Below are 24664 nucleotides of genomic sequence, written 5' to 3' on the forward strand. Positions count from 1 at the left end.
TAAAATGTGGCATAGGTTATGTTTTATGGACCGTCTTTAAGCCGCTTTCTGACAGTCTATTCAGGATGTTTTGTTTACATGCCAAAGCCCTCCAAGCCAAGCCCCCTTCAACTGCGTCTCCACCTTCATTTGAATCATTTGATAGTGGAAAAACAATTAAAGTAAAAAATAATAATACATTCAAATTGATCTGCAACATTAACTCCGGGGCGCAATATATAAAACATTTTTACTTACAAAACAAAAATGTATAAAATAACGGATTTTTTAAAATAAAAATGAGGGAGTCAAGTTAACTTAATCATGATTAATCAAGTCCTAATTAATATCTACAATGAGAATGTTTTGTAGTGCACAGCTTTTCGAAGCTTGAAACTGCATGATACTGATAAAGCATGTTCCCCCGGGGTCACACCCTGGCATCGTACCGCAACCCCCCAGGGGGGCCCGCCTCACTATTTGAGGAGAACCGGATTAAGGTGACCTACAACACCTCATGTCAGTTACACTGCGGACATGATTACTCAATGTGCGATCTGCGTTGTTGTTAATTACCACGGCAACAGCCAGACAAAGGCAGAAGGAATCCACGTCTCAGAGGCATTCAACAGGATGCACTCATTATTTCTGCATATTTTACCCTCCTACTTAAACCTGACGGACGAAGAAGCAGAGTGCGTGCTTCATTGTAGTATATTTGCTCATCCAACATTTCAGATGACTTCATCTTAATTAGCCAGGACTGACGCTTGTGCGTCTTTAATGGCATTAGAAGGATGCCCGGAAGAAAAGACGGTGGAATTAAAAGGTGCTCTTTCCTTAGTGTCTTATTACTTTTAGCTGTCAAAACTGTGAAATACTACGTGCTAGGTCTTGGTAGAGTGATATTGCCAAAAGTATTTGGCCACCTGCCTTGACTCACATATGAACATGAAGTGCCATCCCATTCCGAACCCATAGGGTTCAATATGATGTCGGTCCACCTTTTGCAGCTATAACAGCTTCAACTATTCTGGGAAGGCTGTCCACAAGGTTGCGGAGTGTGTTTGTAGGAATTTTCTACCATTCTTCCAAAAGCGCATTGTGGTGATGTTGGTCGAGAAGGCCTGGCTCTCAGTCTACGTTCTAATTCATCCCAAAGGTGTTCTATCGGGTTCAGGTTAGGACTCTGTGCAGGCCAGTCAAGTTCACCCACACCAGACTCTGTCATCCATGTCTTTATGGACCTTGCTTTGTGCACTGGTGCACAGTCATGTTGGAAGAGGAAGGGGGCCCGCTCCAAACTGCTCCCACAAGGTTGGGAGCATGGAATTGTCCAAAATGTTTTTGGTATCCTGGAGCATTCAAAGTTCCTTTCACAGGAACTAAGAGGCCAAGCCCAACGTCTGAAAAACAACCCCACACCATAATTCCTCCTCCACCAAATTTCACACTCGGCACAATGCAGTCCGAAATGTACCGTTCTCCTGGCAACCTCCAAACCCAGACTCGTCCATCAGATTTCCAGATGGAAAAGCGCGATTCATCACTCCAGAGAACATGTCTCCACTGCTCTAGAGTCCAGTGGCGACGTGCTTTACACCACTGCATCCCATGCTTTGCATTGGACTTGGTGATGTATGGCTTAGACACAGCTGCTCGGCCATGGAAACCCATTCCAAGAAGCTCTCTGCGTACTGTACGTGGGATAATTGGGAGGTCACATGACGTTTGGAGCTCTGTAGCAACTGACTGTGCAGAAAATCTTTGCACTATGCGCTTCAGCATCCGCTGACCCCTCTCTGTCAGTTTACGTGGCCTACCACTTGGTGGCTGAGTTGCTGTTGTTCCCAAACTCTTCCATTTTCTTATAATAAAGCCGACAGTTGGCTTTGGAATATTTAGGAGCGAGGACATTTCCCGACTGGATTTGTTGCACAGGTGGCATCTTATGACAGTTCCACGCTGGAAATCACTGAGCTCCTGAGAGCCTGTGGCTGGGCCAAGTGATTAGGACGCCTGATTCTGATTATTTGGATGGGTGGCCAAATACTTTTGGCAATATAGTTTGTCTGGCGCCCTTGTAGCCTCGCTAACTTCCGTTTTGTTCTGTAAACTTGCAGAGTATGTGTCACTCTTGTGTTTTTGGGGAATCGCGTGTGTTACAACAGCGACTCTGCAGCTAATAACACACCACAGTTGATCTAACATAAGTGCGCAGTGTAAATAGTACACATGCAGAAGTGCACTGACGGAAGTACAGTACTCTATTCGTAGCACAGCCATAGCGAGTCGCCGAGCCAACTGGGTTTTGCGGCTGTCATCGCAGCCTTTTGTTGTCAGCTGTTCAAACACGGTCTGCATCAGCAGCATCGCAGATTTATTGCTTCAAAGCCCGTCCTCCTACTTCCTTGGCCCTGCTGAGGCTTATCTGGCGCCTGACGAGCTGTCACACTCTCACATCTCCTCGTCCGCACACCGCACGGACACAGCCTCGACTCTTATTTGATTTCTGGGAATATTCATTTTGCCTCTCCCTTGAACATCAACAACACCCGCCGGTTATTTTGACATTTTCCTTCCTCTCCCTGATCATCACACCCAGAGATGCGTCAACAGTGGTAAAGGAATGGCTAAATCAGGCTAGAATTAAGGTTTTAGAATGGCCTATTTCTGGGAATATTAATTTTGCCTCTCCCTTGAACATCAACAACACCCGCCGGTTATTTTGACATTTTCCTTCCTCTCCCTGATCATCACACCCAGAGATGCGTCAACAGTGGTAAAAGAATGGCTAAATCAGGCAAGAATTAAGGTTTTAGAATGGCCTATTTCTGGGAATATTCATTTTGCCTCTCCCTTGAACATCAACAACACCCGCCAGTTATTTTGACATTTTCCTTCCTCTCCCTGATCATCACACCCAGTGATGCGTAAACAGTGGTAAAGAAATGGCTAAATCAGGCTAGAATTAAGGTTTTAGAATGGCCTATTTCTGGGAATATTCATTTTGTGTCTCCCTTGAACATCAACAACACCCGCCGGTTATTTTGACATTTTCCTTCCTCTCCCTAATCATCACACCCAGAGATGCGTCAACAGTGGTAAAGGAATGGCTAAATCAGGCTAGAATTAAGGTTTTAGAATGGCCTATTTCTGGGAATATTCATTTTGCCTCTCCCTTGAACATCAACAACACCCGCCGGTTATTTTGACATTTTCCTTCCTCTCCCTGATCATCACACCCAGAGATGCGTCAACAGTGGTAAAGTAATGGCTAAATCAGGCTAGAATTAAGGTTTTATAATGGCCTATTTCTGTGAATATTCATTTTGCCTCTCCCTTGAACATCAACAACACCCGCCGGTTATTTCGACATTTTCCTTCCTCTCCCTGATCATCACACCCAGAGATGTGTCAACAGTGGCAACAGAATGGCTAAATCAGGCTAGAATTAAGGTTTTATAATGGCCTATTTCTGGGAATATTAATTTTGCCTCTCCCTTGAACATCAACAACACCCGCCGGTTATTTTGACATTTTCCTTCCTCTCCCTGATCATCACACCCAGAGATGCGTCAACAGTGGTAAAAGAATGGCTAAATCAGGCAAGAATTAAGGTTTTAGAATGGCCTATTTCTGGGAATATTAATTTTGCCTCTCCCTTTAACATCAACAACACCCGCCGGTTATTTTGACATTTTCCTTCCTCTCCCTAATCATCACACCCAGAGATGCGTAAACAGTGGTAAAGGAATGGCTAAATCAGGCTAGAATTAAGGTTTTAGAATGGCCTATTTCTGTGAATATTCATTTTGCCTCTCCCTTGAACATCAACAACACCCGCCGGTTATTTTGACATTTTCCTTCCTCTCCCTAATCATCACAGCCAGAGATGCACCACTGCCGAAGATCAGCGGATCAAACTGTAAATCGATGAGGGGCGATCAGGTCATTAAGTGGCTTAGCGCCCTCACACGACTGCTGCGTGGCGAGGTTCAAAGGGGATTGTTAGCGCTCAACATGGCCGACCTTTTTCACCTGACAGTGGTGGACAAGTCGGCGTGGGAGGGTTTTTCACATGCACTAATGAGCAGACACAAACCAATGCTTCAAAGAGGACTGGAGGAGTCCAGGGGACCAGGGTCACTTGCTTGTCATATTGACTGGCAGACAACACAAGCTGGCCATTTTTACAACTCCTACACTTGGGTTTTGCACAAAATATTTGGGACTAAGAGTCTTATGGGCTCGTTTTTTAGCCATAGACAGGGTTGTTTATGACGACCGGTCACTTTAGTAGCTGATCATCAACGTGGTCGTCGTGCTCTGCTTGTTGGACTGAAAGACCTCGTGATTACAATTATACTTTGTCTCTGCTAAACTTTTATTCAGAGGTGATGAGTTGGGATGTGCGATGATCGATGCTGAAATGCCGATACCAAAATCTTTATGCTCTAATATCATACTTGCCAACCTTGAGACCTCCGATTTCGGAAGGTGGGGGGAGGGGGTGGGGTGGGCGTGGTCGGGGGTGGGGCGTGGTTGGGGCGGGGGCGTGGTTAAGAGGGGAGGAGTATTAAAAATGTAATTTGATTGAATTAATTTTTCTTAAATTTAATTTAATTTAAGTTAAAAGGCAAAATTGTGGTGTTATTTAAAATAGATTTTTTTTTAGCAAATGTAGGCTAGCTGCCCTGATCACGTTAAAATTGTGGCTTTTCTGTAACTTGAAGGTCTAGATTGCCAGTATGTACAGTCGAGCTCAAAAGTTTACATACACTTGTAAAGAACATAATGTCATGGCTGTCTTGAGTTTCCAATCATTTCTACAACTCTTATTTTTTTGTGAGAGTGATTGGAGCACATACTTGTTGGTCACAAAAAACATTCATGAAGTTTGGTTCTTTTATGACCTTTCCTCCAGAAGGTTTTATCTTTGTCCATGTGATGTCAGATGAAACAGAAATTGAGCTGTTTGGTCACAATACCCAGCAATATGTTTAGAGGAGAAAAGGTGAGGTCTTCAATCCCAGGAACACCATTCCTACCGTCAAGCATGGTGGTGGTAGTATTATGCTCTGGACCTGTTTTGCTGCCAATTAAACTAGTGCTTTACTGAGAGTAAATGGTAATATCACAAAGGAGGATTACCTCCAAATTCTTCAGGACAACCTAAAATCATCAGTTTGGGTCTTGGGCGCAGTTGGGTGTTCCAACAGGACAATGACCCCAAACATGTCAAAAGTGGTAAAGGAATGGCTAAATCAGGCTAAAATTAAGATTTTAGAATGGCCTTCCCAAAGTGGACAATGCTGAAGAAACAAGTCCATGTCAGAAAACCAACTGCACCAATTTTGTCAAGAGGAGTGGTCAAAAATTCAACCAGGAGCTTGTGGATGGCTACCAAAAGCGCCTTATTGCAGTGAAACTTGCCAAGGGACATGAAACCAAATATTAACATTGCTGTATGTATACTTTTGACCCAGCAGATTTGCTCACATTTTCAGTAGACCCATAATGAATTCATAAAAGAACCAAACTTCATGAATGTTTTTTTTGTGACCAACAAGTATGTGCTCCAATCACTCTATCACAAAAAAATAAGAGTTGTATTGGAAACTCAAGACAGCCATGACATTATGTTCTTTACAAGTGTATGTAAACTTTTGACCATGACTGTATATGTTCCTGTTCAATAAATCATCTGCTTCACACAGTATAAGAATACACCCAACACATAATGAAGCATGCATTTGATGTTATTTGCATGTTTCTACAAACATTTGACTGGCCTGCACAGAGTCCTGACCTGAACTTGATAGAACACCTTTGGGATGAATTAGAACGGAGACTGAGAGCCAGGCCTTCATCAGTGTGTGACCTCACCAATGCGCTTTTGGAAGAATGGTCCAAAAATTCCTATAAACACACTCCGCAACCTTGTGGACAGCCTGCCCAGAAAAGTTGAAGCTGTAATAGCTGCACTGGTCTAGACCAGGGGTCGGCAACCCAAAATGTTGAAAGAGCCATATTGGACCAAAAATACCAAAAAAAAATCTGTCTGGAGCCGCAAAAAATTAAAAGCCATATTACATACAGATAGTGTGTCATGAGATATAAATTGAATTAAGAGGACTTAAAGGAAACTAAATGACCTCAAATATACCTACAAATGAGGCATTATGATGCAATATGTAAATAGCATGTTAGCATCGATTAGCTTGCAGTCATGCAGTGACCAAATATGTCTGATTAGCACTCTAACAAGTCAATAACGTCAACAAAACTCACCTTTCATGCACAACCTTAAAAGTTTGGTGGACAAAATGAGACAGAAAAAGAAGTGGCATAAAACACGTCCTAGAAAGTCGGAGAAAGTTATACATGTAAACAAACTACGGTGAGTTCAAGGACCGCCAAAATTAGTAGGACAAAACGGCGCTCGCCAAATACCCGAATCAGTGAAGCATGTTTAATATAAACAGTGTGCTTTATAACAATTAGGGAGGTTTGTGTCATGTTTGTCCTCCTACAGAAACCATATTAAAACAAAAAATAGATTTTTTTCCCCCCATCTTTTTCCATTTTTCATACATTTCTGAAAAAGCTCCAGAGAGCCACTAGGGCGGCGCTAAAGAGCCGCATGCGGCTCTAGAGCCGCGGGTTGCCGACCCCTGGTCTAGACTAATTAAAACATTATTTGCATGTTTAAAATGCTCAACTACTAATCATTACAGAGCCACACTAAACAGGCTGACATTCATATTTACATCGTGATGCTGATATACTTTCAACTGACAATTAATTAGGTTTGCCTGCACAATATGATGAGATCCAGTACAATAACATGCCATTTGCACTCATTGCGATGATACAATTGGCATTATTGTTAAATTATTTCTTTTCTGACAGTGTCAATTGGAAATAAGCACTGATATCTTTGCAAAGGCATGAGACTGTGCCGTTTCTGCATAAACTGGGATTTAACAATTAGAATAGAGCAGAGATCAGGAATGATTTCACATGACTCATCCTCATTCGGTGATGTTTTAATTTGTTGTAATGAATTCCATCTTGCACGGCTAGAAGCACACGTGTCGTGTGAACGCATCAGATGTTTTTTTGTTTTTTTTTAAGCATCAGAGTGACTCCTTAAGACGTGAATCTACGACTGCTGCTGCTTTGAGGCTAAACAATACTGTACAAAGACCGTAATCGAATAAAGCTTTCATGGCCGCCGCGCTGCTGCTTGCCAGGTTGGTGGTGCTCGGTATGTTGTGGCAAGCATAAGGGAAAAGGAGTGAAAGAGAGAGAGCGGCATTAATTAAAAGGTGACAATTCGTCTCAGCTCAGCTGTTGTCTGCAGCCCCTTCCCCACCTCCTCTAGAGCAGGGTTGTCGAACTCCTTTTCATTGAGGGCCACATCGTAGTTATGGCTGCCATCAGAGGGCCACTTTTAACAGTGAAGAATTTATGAATTTGCCTATGCATTTTATTATTAAATAAAAACATTTCACGTACACTATAAAATAAATAAAAGAAATCTGTATATTTGACAGTAAAATTCTGGTCACCATTTTTTTAATGTAAAATCTACAAACACATATTAAAGTAGATGGAAAACAGTACCCACTGTTTATTTACCATTTTAAAATGGTACCACAGTTTTGTTTTTTTACGGTAAAATACTGGCAGCTTAGTTGCCAGAATCTTACTGTAAAATTTTAGGTAGTTTTTTCAATATATTACTGTAAATATACAAAAACAGTACCACTGGATTATTTTTTTTTAATTCGGGCAACTGAGCTACATTTTATAGTAAAAACAGTAGTATAGTTTTTTTCATTTTACAGTTTTCAATTGAATAGGCTGTAAAAAAAAAAAAAAACATAAATCACGCAGATATGGAAGTATTTATTTTTATTTTAACAAATAAAAAAATGGTACCACAGTTATTTTACGGTAACATACTGGCAGCTTAGTTGCCAGAATCTTACTTTAAAATTTTAGGTAGTTTTTTCAACATTTTACTGTAAATAGAAAAACAGTACCAGTGGATTATTTTTTTTGATTCGGGCAATTAAGCTACATTTTATAGTAAAAACAGTGGTATAGTTTTTTTAATTTTACAGTTTTCAATTGAATATGCTGTAAAAAAAAACATTGTAATTTTAAGGTAATATCTATTGTCATTTTTACAGTGTACAATTTGATGGATAACTTGCTTTGAAACCAGAAATCACGCAGATATGGAAGTATTTATTTATATTTTAACAAATAAAAAAATGGTACCACAGTTATTTTACGTTAAAATACTGGCAGTTTAGTTGCCAGAATCTTACTGTACAATTTTAGGTAGTTTTTTCAACAAATTACTGTAAATAGAAAAACAGTACCACTGGATTATTTTTTTAATTCGAGCAACTGAGCTACATTGTATAGTAAAAACAGTAGTATAGTTTTTTTTTATTTTACAGTTTTCAATTGAATATGCCGTAAAAAAAAAAAAATCTATTGTCTTTTTTACAGTGTACAATTTGATGGATAACTTGCTTTGAAACCATAAATCAAGCAGATATGGAAGTATTTATTTTTATTTTAACAAATAAAAAAAATGGTACCACAGTTATTTTACGTTAAAATACTGGCAGCTTAGTTGCCAGAATCTTACTGTACAATTTTAGGTAGTTTTTTCAACATATTACTGTAAATAGAAAAACAGTACCACTGGATTATTTTTTTTAATTCGGGCAATTGAGCTACATTTTATAGTAAAAACAGTAGTATAGTTTTTTTCATTTTACAGTTTTCAATTGAATATGCTGTAAAAAAATATCCATTGTCCTTTTTACAGTGTACAATTTGATGGATAACTTGCTTAGAAACCATAAATCAAGCAGATATGGAAGTATTTATTTTTATTTTAACAAATAAAAAAATGGTACCACAGTTATTTTACGGCAAAATACTGGCAGCTTTAGTTGCCAAAATCTTACTGTAAAATTTTAGGTAGTTTTTTCAACATATTACTGTAAATATTCAAAAACAGTACCACTGGATTCTTTTTTTTTAATTCGGGCAACTGAGCTACATTTTATAGTAAAAACAGTGGTGTACTTTTTTTCATTTTACAGTTTTCAATTGAACATGCTGTAAAAAAACCATTGTAATTTTAACGTAATATCTATTGTCCTTTTTACAGTGTACAATTTGATGGATAACTTGCTTTGAAACCATAAATCACGCAGATATGGAAGTATTTATTTTTATTTTAACAAATAAAAAAATGGTACCACAGTTATTTTACGGTAAAATACTGGCAGCTTAGTTGCCAGAATCTTACTGTATAATTTTAGGTAGTTTTTTCAACAATACTGTAAATAGAAAAACAATACCACTGCATTTTTTTTTTTTTTTTTAATCCGGGCAACTGAGCTGCGAGTTTGTTACCGTAAAATAACTGTGGTACCATTTTTTCCATTTACAGTATCAACCGTACATTTTACAGTAAAAGAAAAAGGCGTTTTATAGCAAAAACAGTGGTATAGTTTTTTTCAATTTACAGTATTTATTTTTATTTTAACAAATGAAAATGTGTGGAAACTATGGTAATAAACACTATCCAAATGATCAGAATCAGTTGTCCTAATCACTTGGCCCGGTCACAGGTGTATAAAATCAAGCACTTAGGCCTGGAGACTGTTTCTACAAACATTTGACTGGCCTGCACAGAGTCCTGACCTGAACCCGATAGAACACCTTTGGGACGAATTAGAACGGAGACTGAGAGCCAGACATTCTCGACCAACATCAAGCAAGTCCAATGCAAAGCAAGACAAGAACTAAAACACTATGCACAGGAAAACACCAAAAAACCTCCAAATACACTATGTTGCCAAAAGTATTTGGCCACCTGCCTTGACTCGGTCAAGTAGGCCTGGCTCTCAGTCTCCGTTCTAATTCATCCCAAAGGTGTTCTATCGGGTTCAGGTCAGGACTCTGTGCAGGCCAGTCAAGTTCATCCACACCAGACCCTGTCATCCATGTCTTTATGGACCTTGCTTTGTGCACTGTTGCACAGTCATGTTGGAAGAGGAAGGGGCCCGCTCCAAACTGTTCCCACAAGGTTGGGAGCATGGAATTGTCCAAAATGTTTTGGTATCCTGGAGCATTCAAAGTTCCTTTCACTGGAACTAAGGGGCCAAGCCCAACTCCTGAAAAACAACCCAACACCATTGTCAGGGGGAAAGCAACATGAAGGGTTTTCTCTTGTCTTTCATGTATGGTAATCAACAGAAATATATTGTTTTAACCCAAGGACTACAAAGCGGAGAGAAGGCAGGATCTGCCCAATTTCCAGACGACCTCTTTTTGAACTGTTTACGACCTTTTCTTTTGAACTGTTGTAATCAAAGCGATGGCTGTTTACGACCTCGTCCCTTAGAAGCAGCTGTTGTCATGTGGTCAGAGAAAGTCTAAATAAAGGGGGAGGCGTACAATCTTTTGGCAGAGCATGCTGAGACACTGTACAAGGGTACAGTGTCCGTGCGTATCTCCTCAAATTGAGTCAAATTTAATTCTGTCTGTTTAATTATTTGCTCAATGTCTTGTTTAATAGATGTCATCAGTGTTTGAACCTCCATCCATCCATCCATCCATCTTCTTCCGCTTATCCGAGGTCGGGTCGAGGGGACAGCAGCCTAAGCAGGGAAGCCCAGACTTCCCTCTCCCAAGCCACTTCGTCCAGCTCCTCCCGGGGGATCCCGAGGCGTTCCCAGGCCAGCTGGGAGACATAGTCTTCCCAACGTGTCCTGGGTCTTCCCCGTGGCCTCCTACCGGTCGGACGTGCCCTAAACACCTCCCTAGGGAGGCGCTCGGGTGGCATCCTGACCAGATGCCCGAACCACCTCATCTGGCTCCTCTCGATGTGGAGGAGCAGCGGCTTTACTTTGAGCTCCCCCCGGATGACAGAGCTTCTCACCCTATCTCTAAGGGAGAGCCCCGCCACCCGGCGGAGGAAACTCATTTCGGCCGCTTGTACCCGTGATCTTGTCCTTTCGGTCATAACCCAAAGCTCATGACCATAGGTGAGGATGGGAACGGAGATCGACCGGTAAATTGAGAGCTTTGCCTTCCAGCTCAGCTCAGTTCAGTGTTTGAACCTCACAACCATAATTCCTCCTCTACCAAATTTCACACTCGACACAACGCAGTCCGAAATGTACCGTTCTCCTGGCAACCTCCAAACCCAGACTCGTCCGTCAGATTGCCTGAAGGAAAAGCGTGATTCATCACTCCAGAGAAGGAGTCTCCACTGCTCTAGAGTCCAGTGACAAAGTGCTTTACACCACTGCATCCCATGCTTTGCATTGGACTTGGTGATGTATGGCTTAAACATAGCTGCTCGGCCATGGAAACCCATTCCAGGAAGCTCTCTGCGTACTGTACGTGGGCTAATTGGAAGGTCACATGAAGTTTGGAGCTCTGTAGCAACTGACTGTGCAGAAAATCTTTGCACTATGCGCTTCAGCATCCGCTGACCCCTCTCTGTCAGTTTACGTGGCTGAGTTGCTGTTGTTCCCAAATTCTTCCATTTTCTTATAATAAAGCCGACAGTTGACTTTGGAATATTTAGGAGCGAGGACATTTCGGGACTGGATTTGTCACACAGGTGGCATCCTATGACAGTTCCACGCTGGAAATCACTGAAAGCGGCCCATTCTTTCTACAATTGTTTGTAGAAACAGTCTCCATGCCTATAAATGCTTGATTTTATACACCTGTGGCCGGGCCAAGGGATTAGGACACCTGATTCTCATCATTTGGATGGGTGGCCAAATACCTTTGGCAATATAGTGTAAGGTGGTGACAGTACACCATACTTGCCAACCCTCCCGAATTTTCCGGGAGACTCCCGAAATTCAGCGCCTCTCCCGAAAACCTCCCGGGACAAATATTCTCCCGAAAATCTCCCGATTTTCAGCCGGAGCTGGAGGCCACGCCCCCTCCAGCTCCATGCGCACCTGAGTGAGGACAGCCTTTTTTCATGACGGGGGGACAACAGGGTGACAAGAACTAAATCATCCAGACTAGAGATACATTGTATTATTATGTTTATCTTACCTAAAAATAAATATATTTATTATTTTAAAAAAACAAAACTAAATACATTTTTACTATATTTTGCTAAAAACATCAAAAGTAATTGTATTTTTATTTTTTCTGACTCCTTATTACATCCAGCCATAGAATTATACATTAAAATAAACATATTTGAAATAATTAATTTTAAATGATCATAATAATTCATTTAAAATGACCATATTTAATTATTAAAGTAATTGCTTGTTTATCAACAACTTTAGCATTTTATTCAGTACATTTTGAAGCTCTCAGAAGCCAAGTTATGTTATATCCCTTAATATTTATTTATGCAAGTTTGAAGTATCAATTATCCAAACACAGTTTTGTTTGCATATTTTCAGGATGTATATATATATATATATATATATATATATATATATATATATATATATATATATATATATATATATATATACATATATATATACATATATATATATATATATATATATATGAAATACTTGACTTGGTGAATTCTAGCTGTCAATATACTCCTCCCCTCTTAACCACGCCCCCAACCACGCCCCGCCCCACCCCCAACCACGCCCCCCACCCCCACCTCCCGAAATCGGAGGTCTCAAGGTTGGCAAGTATGCAGTACACCTACTTTGAGACAAGGGCTATAGTGATGCATGGTTGCTTATGGTTTAAAGTCATATCCAACAATTGCGAGAAGGACTTTTTATTGTCAATATCGACTACTGAATTTCATTTTTTAATGATTTCTGCTGGTGGTGTGCCTCCGCCTCTTTTTCAATGAAACAAAATGTGCCTTGGCTCAAAAAAGGTACAACTTGACTGCCTCTGCGCTTGTTATACCCTCTTCTCCGATCTGATTCTAAACTCCAGTTTGGCTGTCCTTGATCCTCTTTTTGTCGCACAGTTATTATTTTACCGCTACTTGACTGACCCGGACAGCCTCGTCCTGAGTAGGAGTTTTTAACCAGGCCTCGCCCTAAAGGTCGTGACTAGGGATGTCCGATAAATGCGTTAAAATGTAATATCGGAAATTATCGGTATCGGTTTTTTTTTTATTATCGGTATCGGTTTTTTTTTTGGTTTTTTTTATTAAATCAAAATAAAAAACACAAGATACAATTAGTGCACCAACCCAAAAAACCTCCCTACCTCATTCACACTCATTCACACAAAAGGGTTGTTTCTTTCTGTTATTAATATTCTGGTTCCTACATTATATATCAATATATATCGATACAGCCTGCAAGGGATACAGTCCGTAAGCACACATGATTGTGCGTGCTGCTGGGCCACTAATAGTACTAACCTTTAACAGTTAATTTGACTCATTTTCATTAATTACTAGTTTCTATGTAACTGTTTTTATATTGTTTTACTTTCTTTTTTAATCAAGAAAATGTTTTTAATTTATTTATCTTATTATTTTTTTTTTTTAAGTACTTATCTTCACCATACCTGGTTGTCCAAATTAGGCATAATAATGAGTTAATTCCACAACTGCATATATCTGTTGATATCGGTAATTAAAGAGTTGGACAATATCGGAATATCGGATATCGGCAAAAAGCCATTATCGGACATCCCTAGTCGTGACTCATGACAACACGGGGTTCGCACGCCACCTGACACACATAGGTGGGTAATTAAAGCGACGGGCCCCTCCCGATCAATCGTCAGCGTTAAATACACGTGTGTCCGCAGGTCACGCCGCCATGGCTCCCACATAGCCAAGCTCATGAAACATTCATGGCCTGGCTCGAGTGCAACGAGCGGTGTCATAATGATTGAATAAGTTGAACTCGCTGCCGCAAAGTATCAGCCCACCGCACTCAACTCCGCCATTAATTCAGACAACTGTTGTAAGATTCCATTACGCGCTCACGTTACAGTGATTAAACAAACAGCCCGCCGCCGGCGCTCGTCGGCGAGGAGGACACACCGCAGGATCTAATAAAACGGTGGCAGCCGAGGCGACGGTTCCTGCGGCACTCGCCCCGGCCTCTCAGGAGGAATAATTACGAGAAATGTGGCTGCAGGGACATTGCTTTTACTGGGGCGGAATCAAATCCTGTACATCGACTTAGTCTTGAGAAAGAAAATGTATTTTTTACCACAGGAACTTAGCCCCAAACAGTTCTCATGAAAGAAATTGAATATATACTGTATGTGATGGACTGCACTGCAAAAAGTCAGTGTTCAAAAACAAACAAACAAAAATACAAAAATGAAGGGTATTTTACTTGAACTAAGCAAAATGATCTGCCAATAGAACAAGAAAATTTGGCTTGTCAAGACTTTCCAAAACAAGTAAAATGAGCTAACCTCAAATGAACCGAAAAATACCTTAAAATAAGTGTATTCTCACTAATAACAAGTGCACTTTTCTTGGTAGAAATGTGCGACCTTTTTGCTCAATATGTTAAATGAAGTAAATGCTAGTGCCATTATCTTGACATAATGATATGCGCTCGGCATTACATGTCTTGAAACGAGCAAACTTATACGAAAAACTAATTTATTGTTCTTAATGGAAAGGCAACAAGGCAACTGCTTGTTACTCTCGGGGTCTCCTAGCCGCTCAGGCAAATCATATTGTCTAAAAATGCATTTTTCCATGGATAACATGACATCATCGCGCCAAGTGCGTGCTCTTTCAGTCAATTAGTGCGCACATATACAGCCCAGCCCCCGGTCAAAACATTTTTTATAGTAATTTTGAAGAATTTATCTGAATGTGCATGAACTATTTCTGTTCAAAATTGTTAGAAATGTTAAATGTTTAAATATTATCTGTCAGTTTACTGTACTACTATATGAGTACGTGTTTTCTATTGTTTCATTGAAAATAAAACAGCATTTGGCTGTCATCTGTTTTAATTATGAGACACAATTGTGTCAAAGTCATGCTTCTTTTTTTTTTCATGCTTGAAATAAGAAATTATTACTTTAAAAAAAACAGTTTTATACTTGTGAGTGTTGATGACACAGCTTTGCAACAGTTGATATTCTAGTTTCAAGCATGTTTTTACTCAATATAGGTCATCAAATCTCAGCAACAAGCTGTAATATCTTAGGACCAAAACACTTAAAACAAGTAAAACACTCAACATAAAATCTGCTTAATGAGAATAATTATCTTATCAGACAGAAAATAAGCAAATATCACCCTTATTTGAGATATTTCATCTTACTTAGATTTCAGTTTTTGCAGTGTGGTGACCAATCTGGGGTAGTGTTGTCCTGATACCAATCTTTTGGTACCGGTACCAAGATACTTTTCAAAGTAAAGGGGACCATAAAAGACTGCATTATTTTAACAAAAAACCTTAGGGTACATTAAACATATGTTTCTTATTGCAAGTTTGTCCTTAAATACAATAGTGAAAATACAAGGCAAGTTGTCCTTCAGTAGTAAGTAAATGGTTAAATTAGTTATACTTGTTTAGCGCTTTTTTACCTTCAAAGGTACTCAAAGCGCTTTGACACTATTTCCACATTCACCCATTCACACACACATTCACACACAGATGGCAGGAGCTGCCGTGCAAGGCGCTGAACACACCCCATCAGGAGCAAGGGTGAAGTGTCTTGCTCAAGGACACAACGGACGTGACTAGGTTGGTAGAAGCTGGGGATCGCACCAGGGACACACACGCCACGCCGTCCCCGTAAACAAACAAAGGCTCCTAATTTAGTCTGCTGACATATGCAGTAACATATTGTGTCATTTATCATTCTATTATTTTGTCAAAATTATTAAGGACAAACTGTAAAAAAATAATTATTAATCTACTTGTTCATTTACTGTTACTTTCTGTTTTAACATGTTCTATCTACACTTCTGTTAAAATGTAATAATCACTTATTCTTCTGTTTGGATACTTTACATTAGTTCTGGATGATACCACAAATTTGGGTATGAATCCGATACCAAGTAGTTACAGGATCATACATCATACCATATTTATTATTGAAGTCACAAAGTGCGTTATTTTTTTTTTTTAACATGCCTCAAAACAGCAGCTTGGAATTTGGGACATGCTCTCCCTGAGAGAGCATGAGGAGGTTGAAGTGGGCGGGGTTGGGGGGTGGGGGACCGGGGGGTGTATATTGTAGCGTCCCGGAAGAGTTAGTGCTGCAAGGGGTTCTGGGTATTTGTTCTGTTGTGTTTATGTTGTGTTACGGTGCGGATGTTCTCCCGAAATGTGTTTGTCATTCTTGTTTGGTGTGGGTTCACATATTTGTAACAGTGTTAAAGTTGTTTATACGGCCACCCTCAGTGTGACCTGTATGGCTGTTGACCAAGTATGGATGGCATTCACTTGCGTGTGTGAAAAGCCGTAGATATTACGTGACTGGGCCAGCACGCAAAGGAAGAGCCTTTCAGGTTTATTGGCGTTCTGTACTTCTCCCTACGTCCGTGTACACAGCGGCGTTTTAAAATGTCATAAATGTTACTTTTTGAAACCGATACCGATAATCTTGAAACCGATACCGATTATTTCCGATATTACATTTTAAAGCATTTATCGGCCGATAATATCGGCAGTCCGATATTATCGGCCATCCCTAATCACGATTACATTTTTCATATCATCCGATCTCGATAAATATCACAACTTTTTTCTTCTAATTAAATCGGATTGTCCCGTGCAGGATTATACCGAGCACCGCATCCTTACTGTTTACTACTGCAGTATCTTGTAACAGACATTCCCACCATGTTTGATCGAGGTAATACATGCTAACAACTAACAACTTTCATTTTGTTCATATCTATATTCGTGTTGACTCGAGGTGCAACAGTACAGGTAACCCACGCTACGGTCCGTACCTGGTTTTAGGGCCACGGTTTTGTTTATTTTTGGTACATTTTGTAAGGGTAAAGAGAACAACTTTTTTTCCTCTCAAAGTTCTTTGTTTTTTTTTTACTAATCAACACTTTTAAAAGGGCAAATTAATATCTGTATTCTTAAACTACTTGTATACAGACTGTTTCCCTGCCGATGTTGACCCTCATACTATGGCTTGAAATGCAATTATTAGGGCTGCAACGATTCATCGATTAATTGGCTTAGAAAAACGCTTTAAAATTTGTTGCTTAATTTGTTGAGGTAGTATTACAAAATAATAAGGGTGTAACGGTTTTGTAGATAACGCAGTATTTTGGTTGACTAACTTGGTTAATAAAAGTGCCACTGACAGCTGTTTACAGGACAGTTATCATTCACTTCAATTGCAGTGAATATCGCTCAAAAATGAATATCTTTTTATGTATACTTTCACCAAAAAATGGATCGAGATATATATCGAGTTTAAGTAAAAATATACCAAGATATACGTTTTCGTCCATATTGCCCCACCCTAGTATCAACTGTAAATTAAAGAGTACGGCACAGACATCCACCAAGGATCAATCATAGCATAAGAAAAGTAACATAAGCTCTTTGACATAGAAAATAATCAAACCTTTTTTTATGATACTACTGTGACGCTGCAGGGGCTGATAAGGGTCTCAGATTCAGACTCAGAATCTTCCTTTTTCATCTGACCTCCACACTTATGTCTGTGTCACTCACATGCACACACACACACATTCTTGTTTTTGTTAACTTCTTGAGACCTCCGAAAAATGCCTACCTCTTAAGGACCACCCTTTCTAGAAATAAATATTTGTATTTACAACATTAATAATACATACATACTATGCAAATAAATAAAAAAGCTTGTTGTGAAAAAAGTCACAATTTCACAAGAAAAACGTATTATAATAAAAGTCGTAATTTTACTCAACGCACGTCCAAATTTTACAAGAAAAACTGAACATTTGTGCAATATTATGATAAAAGTTTAAATTTAACTCAATAACAGTCGCAATTTTACAAGGAAAGCTTAAAATGTTGGCAATTTTATGAAAAGAGTCGTAATTTTACTTGACAAAAGTCACAATTTTATAAGAAAGCTTTAAAATTTTGGCAATATTATAATAATAATCGAATTTTTACTTGGCAAAATTATGACATAAGTCAGATGTTCACCTGGCCGGGTTTTTTCGGGGATGAATAGCAAAGTCCTTTAGCTGCCGTCTTGTTTTATCATATATTGCTGCCTTTGTCAGTGTTTACTTTTTTAAATCAACAAAAAAATCCTGACTTTGGAGCAATGTTCACAGACTCTAGTATTTGGCTCTCTATTAGATGCAATGGTTTTCCGTATTGGGACCATGATTTGTGTCCTCATTTGGAAGGTACCTTTCCTTGTTGATGTCTCAAGAAGGGTGGAAATACAACACACACACACACACACACACACACACACACACACACACACACACACACACACACACACACACACACACACACACACACACACACACACACACACACACACACACACACACACACTCTTGTATTTGTTACCTTCTTGAGACCTCTGAAAAAAAATGCCTACCTCTTAAGGACCACCCTTTCTAGAAATAAATATTTGTATTTACAACATTAATAATACATACATACTATGCAAATAAATAAAAAAGCTTGTTGTGAAAAAAGTCATAATTTCACAAGAAAAACTTATTATAATAAAAGTCGTAATTTTACTCAACGCACGTCAATATTTTACAAGAAAAACTGAACATTTGTGCAATATTATGATAAAAGTTGAAATTTAACTCAATAACAGTCGCAATTTTACAAGGAAAGCTTAAAATGTTGGCAATTTTATGAAAAGAGTCGTAATTTTACTCGACAAAAGTCAATTTTATAAGAAAGCTTTAAAATGTTGGCAATATTATAATAATCAGATTTTTACTTGGCAACATTATGACATAAGTCAGCTGTTCACCTGGCCGGGTTTTTTCGGGGATGAATAGGAAAGTCCTTTAGCTGCCGTCTTGTTTGATCATATATTGCTGCCTTTGTCAGTGTTTACTTTTTTAAATCAACAAAAAACTCCTGACTTTGGAGCAATGTTCACGGACGCTAGTATTTGGCTCTCTATTAGATGCAATGGTTTTCCGTATTGGGACCATGATTTGTGTCCTAACTTGTTAACCGGTCCTCATATGGAAGGTACTTTTCCTTGTTGATGTCTCAAGAAGGATGGAAATACAAGAACACACACACGCACACCCATTCTTGTATTTGTTACCTTCTTGAGACCTCCGAACAATGCCTACCTCTTTAGGACCACCCTTTCTAGATATATAAAGATTTGTATTTACAACATTAATAATATATACATACTATGCAAATATAAAAAAGCTTGTTGTGAAAAATGAGTTGGAATTTCACAAGAAAAAGGTCACAATTTCACAAGAAAAACTTGGAATTTTGGCAGTATTATAATAAGTCGTAATTTTACTCAACGCAAGTCAATATTTTACAAGAAAAACTGAACATTTGTGCAATATTATGATAAAAGTTGAAATTTAACTCAATACTAGTCGCAATTTCCCAAGAAACGCTTATGAGGTCCTGGGTTCGATCCTGCGCTCAGGATCTTTCTGTGTGGAGTTTGCATGTTCTCCCCGTGACTGCGTGGGTTCCCTCCGGGTACTCTGGCTTCCTCCCACCTCCAAAGACATGCACCTGGGGATAGGTAGATTGGCAAAACTAAAATTGGCCCTAGTGTGTGAATGTGAGTGTGAATGTTGTCTGTCTATCTGTGTTGGCCCTGTGATGAGGTGGCGACTTGTCTAGGGTGCGCCTTCTGCCCGATTCTGGAGAAATCACTCCACGTAAGTGGCATGGCCGGAAACCAACATTGAATGGCCATGACCTTCGATCCCTCAGACGGCACTGTATCAAAAACTGACATCAATCTCTAAAGGATATCACCACATGGGCTCAGGGACACTTCAGAAAACCACTGTCACTCAATACAGTTGGTCGCTACATCTGTAAGTGCAAGTTAAAGCTCTACTATGCAAAGTGAAAGCCATTTATCAACAACATCCAGAAACGCCGCCGGCTTCTCTGGGCCTGAGATCATCGAAGATGGATTGATACAAAGTGGAAAAGTGTTCTGTGGTTTGACGAGTACACATTTCAAATAGTTTTTGGAAATATTCGACATCGTGTCATCAAGACAAAGGGGAAACGAACCATCCAGACTGTTATCGACGCAAAGTTCAAAAGCCAACATCAGTTATGGTATGGGGGTGCATTAGTGCCCAAGGCATGGGTAACTTACACATCTGTGAAGGCACCATTAATGCTGAAAGGTACATACAGGTTTTGGAACAACATATGCTGCCATCTAAGCGCCGTCTTTTTCATGGACGCCCCTGCTTATTTCAGCAAGACAATGCCAAGCCACATTCAGCACGTGTTACAACAGCGTGGCTTCATAAAAAAAGAGTGCGGGTACTTTCCTGGCCCCGCCTGCAGTCCAGACCTGTCCCCCATCGAAAATGTGTGGTGCATTATGAAGCGTAAAACACGACAGCGGAGACCCCGGACTGTTGAACGACTGAAGCTCTACATAAAACAAGAATGGGAAAGAATTCCACTTTCAAAGCTTCAACAATTAGTTTCCTCAGTTCCCAATCGTTTATTGAGTGTTGTTAAATGAAAAGGTGATGTAACACAGTGGTGAACATGCCCTTTCCCAACTACTTTGGCACGTGTTGCAGCCATGAAATTCTAAGTTAATTATTATTTGCAAAAAAAACCAACAAAGATTATGAGTTTGAACCTAAAATATCTTGTCTTTGTAGTGCATTCAATTGAATATGGGTTGAAAAGGATTTGCAAATCATTGTATTCCGTTTATATTTACATTTAACACAATTTCCCAACTCATATGGAAACGGGGTTTGTACTTTTCCTTGTTGATGTCTCAAGAAGGGTTGAAACACACACACACACACACACACACACACACACACACACACACACACACACACACACACACACACACACACACACACACACACACACACACACACACACACACACACACACACACACACACACACACACACACACACACACACACACACACACACACACACACAAGTTTGCCTGATGTGAGGTAGGGTCACCTCTAATAGATCACGCAGCGTGACGGCGACAGTAAACGGGTCTGACAATAACCGGGAACAGACTAATCGCTCACCGGTGAAGACACAACCAGGAAGTGTCGTTAATCCATCAGGTGGCGGCGACGTACAGTGCGCACTTGTCGCAGAGGTCAAAGCACGGTGTGCCGTGCAAACGTCGCACGTGGAACTGGAGAATACATTTTAAAACTGATAGGGCAGCACACAGTTTGCTGTTTGTCTAAATACTTGCAGTCAAAGCATTTGTGCACACAACGACACAAACACAAAGTGCACGTACGCATGCGCGGGGGATCGCCACAAGGTCAGCCTGACAAGCCAACAGTGCAAAGCCACAGTACAACATCCACACGGCACAATAAATCACAGATGTGCTGACAACTTTGAGAAACATTCAGCGCACTCCTAAATCCAGGACTGTCTTACCAGGCAAGCCTAGACACAGCAGGACACTGTAGTAGATGACGGGCAGAGGTCCGAGGGGGCACCCCGGGGCCACCTCTGAGGGATTCTGCCCGGTGCTCCAGCTGCTCTCATTTGGAGGGAACACGGGGAAGATGTGGCTGTGCTCCATGGCTGCGTCCTCTTCCTCAGCTGCGCTCGGTGTCAAGAAGCCGGACCACCGGCACCACCACCACGCCAGTAAACTGTCTGGGCGACCGCCGGTCTTTTCTCCGTCCTTGTCTGCCAATCAGCATGTGAAGAAGGGGGTGGGGGGGGGGCGGTGGGGGTAGGTGGGAAGGAATGGAAGAGAGTGTGAGGCGAGACGTGGGAGGAGGAAGAGGGTGGGCGACGGGATAGGTGAGATGTGTCGGCGGATGAGGGAAAGAGGAAGGAGGCGAGCGGAGGAGAGATGAGTGAGAAGGGGAGGATGCTGCGGGAGTGTGTGAGCGAGAGAGAGAGAGCGAGGGAGAGCGGCGGGAGCGGGAGAGCGAGGGCGAGCGAGGGAGGTACGAAAGTAGGTGTGAGAATTGAAATAAGAGTTGAAGTGATTGTTGGGTATTATTTCACAAAAGTGAGTAAATGGGTTGTACTTGTATAGCGCTTTTCTACCTTCAAGGTACTCAAAGCGCTTTGACACTATTTCCACGTTCATCCATTCACACACACGTTCACACGCTGATGGCGGGAGCTGCCATGCAAGGTGCTGAACACGACCCATCAGGAGCAAAGGTGAAGCGTCTTGCTCAAGGACACAACGGACGTGACGAGATTGGTACACTGCAAAAACTGAAGTCTAAGTAAGATGAAATATCTCAAATAAGGGTGATATTTGCTTATTTTCTGTCTGATAAGATCATTCTTCTCACTAAGCAGATGTTATGTTAGAGTCAGTGGCGTGCGGTCACTGGATGGCAGGTGAGGCAGGGCCTCACCTGCCATCATGGAAAGAAAAAAAATGTAAAAAGAAAAACAATTATTAAATTGTTATATGTATTCAGTGATTATACTATAAAGTTATTTTCCATTTAACTTCACCAGTTTTAGATTATTTTTATTCAAAATCGCTGAATTTTCACATTTGCCGTTCAAATACTGAGAAGAGACGGTGCGGTGAACAGCAGCCAGTTGAGGCACGTCACTCAGTTGTGCCTCAACATGGATTGCGGACTCGGCTAACTGCTGGCCTGCTGTGCATTGAGACCGTATTGCTATATGAATTATATTATACATTTCCATAGTTTAGTTAGCTGAGGTGTATAATGTACAGTGTATTTTGTCAACAACTGAATGTGTGTAACGTATTTCTTGTGCTGAGCAATCATAAAACTGCTGCGAAGACGCACTGTGTGAGGCTGGCTGTAATCCCGCCTCCTGGTGCCGGTTAATGCACCCTCGCCGCAGAATGCACCCCCCGACGGGAGCGCCACACCAACCAAAGCCCACACCCAAACCCTAGACGTGCAAGACCGAATCCACCCAAAAAAAGTCACTTAACAAGAAGCCAAAAAGTACAAAAACAACAATGCTCGCGCCGGAGGAGCCGTGAACGACTGCAGGGACACAACATTAGGTACACCAGCAGACTGCAGCACGGATTTCATATTTCATTCATTCACAACTCCTCCAACACCAACACCATTGTTCCCACACTTATAAGTAAAGGTAAGATCATCCATCCATCCATCCATTTTCTACCGCTTATTCCCTTTTTGGGGTCACGGGGGGCGCTGGAGCCTATCTCAGCTACAATCGGGCGGAAGGTGGCGTACACCCTGGACAAGTCGCCACCTCATCACAGGGCCAACACAGATAGACAGACAACATTCACACTCACATTCTCACACTAGGGCCAATTTAGTGTTGCTAATCAACTAATCCCCAGGTGCATGTCTTTGGAGGTGGGAGGAAGCCGTAGTACCCGGAGGGAACCCACGCAGTCACGGGGAGAACATGCAAACTCCACACAGAAAGATCCCGAGCCCGAGATTGAACCCAAGACTACTCAGGACCTTCGTATTGTGAGGCAGATGCACTAACCCATCTGCCACCGTGCTGCCAGGTAAGATCATAATAACGTTTTTTTAATTAAATGTGCTTTTTTTGTGTGCTACAGTTTGTATGTGTAAAGTTAAAGTTAAGTTAAAGTACCAATGATTGTCACACAAACACTAGGTGTGGTGAAATTTGTCCTCTGCATTTGACCCATCCCCTTGATCACCCCCTGGGAGGTGAGGGGAGCAGTGGGCAGCAGCGGCGCCGCGCCCGGGAATAATTTTTGGTGATTTAACCCCCAATTCCAACCGTTGATGCTGAGTGCCAAGCAGGGAAGAATGCTGGTATGAGCTTTTAAACATAACCCGTTAACTGCTGCCAATCAAATGGTGAATAAGATACTCTTTAGGGTTCATATGTTTGTAAATCTGACTGTGATGAAGTCAGTGCCTCACCAGCCATCAACCTCACCGCACATCACTGGTTAGAGTGTTTTACTTGTTTTAAGTGTTTGGTCCTAAATGATCTCAGTAAGATATTACAGCTTGTAGCTGAGATTTTATGACCTATATTGAGTAAAACATGCTTGAAACTAGAATATCAGCTGTTGCAAAGTTGTGTCATCAACACTCACAAGTATAAAACTACTTTTTTAAAGTAACAATTTCTTATTTCAAGCATGTAAAAAAAAGAAATCATGACTTTGACACAATTGTGTCTCATAATTAAAACAGATGACAGCCAAATGGACTTTTCGGTTTTATTTTCAATGAAACAATAGAACATACGTACTCATATAGTAGTACAGTTGTTATTAGTGAAAATACACTTATTTTAAGGTATTTTTGGGTTCATTGAAGTTAGCTAATTTTACTTGGAAATTTTCTTGTTCTATTGGCAGATAATTTTGCTTAATTCAAATAAAATACCCCTAATTTTTGTAAAAAATGTTTCTTGTTTTTGAACGCTGACTTTTTGCAGTGTAGAAGGTGGGCATTTTCAATATGTATTTTACCTCTGTTATAAATGCTATTTTTTGCCTTTGACTGTATTTCTTTG

At 40.5% G+C, this 24664-nt stretch overlaps 1 protein-coding gene across 3 annotated transcripts in view; it reads right to left on the minus strand.

Moving 5' to 3' along the window:
- The window catches only part of gpr139 (G protein-coupled receptor 139), a 115323-nt gene that overhangs the window by 38228 nt on the left and 52431 nt on the right, over positions 1–24664 (minus strand). Inside the window, exon 4 of one of the 3 annotated variants that reach the window (XM_061974214.2) lies at positions 21596–21853. The exons of the other annotated variants lie outside the window; for them this stretch is intronic. Within the exon in view, the coding sequence (XP_061830198.1) occupies positions 21596–21853 (258 nt within the window). The remainder of the gene's footprint in view (positions 1–21595; positions 21854–24664) is intronic. 3 annotated transcript variants of the gene reach the window in all.

Source organism: Nerophis lumbriciformis, linkage group LG22 (genome assembly GCF_033978685.3).
Source record: "Nerophis lumbriciformis linkage group LG22, RoL_Nlum_v2.1, whole genome shotgun sequence".
Taxonomy (NCBI): domain Eukaryota; kingdom Metazoa; phylum Chordata; class Actinopteri; order Syngnathiformes; family Syngnathidae; genus Nerophis; species Nerophis lumbriciformis.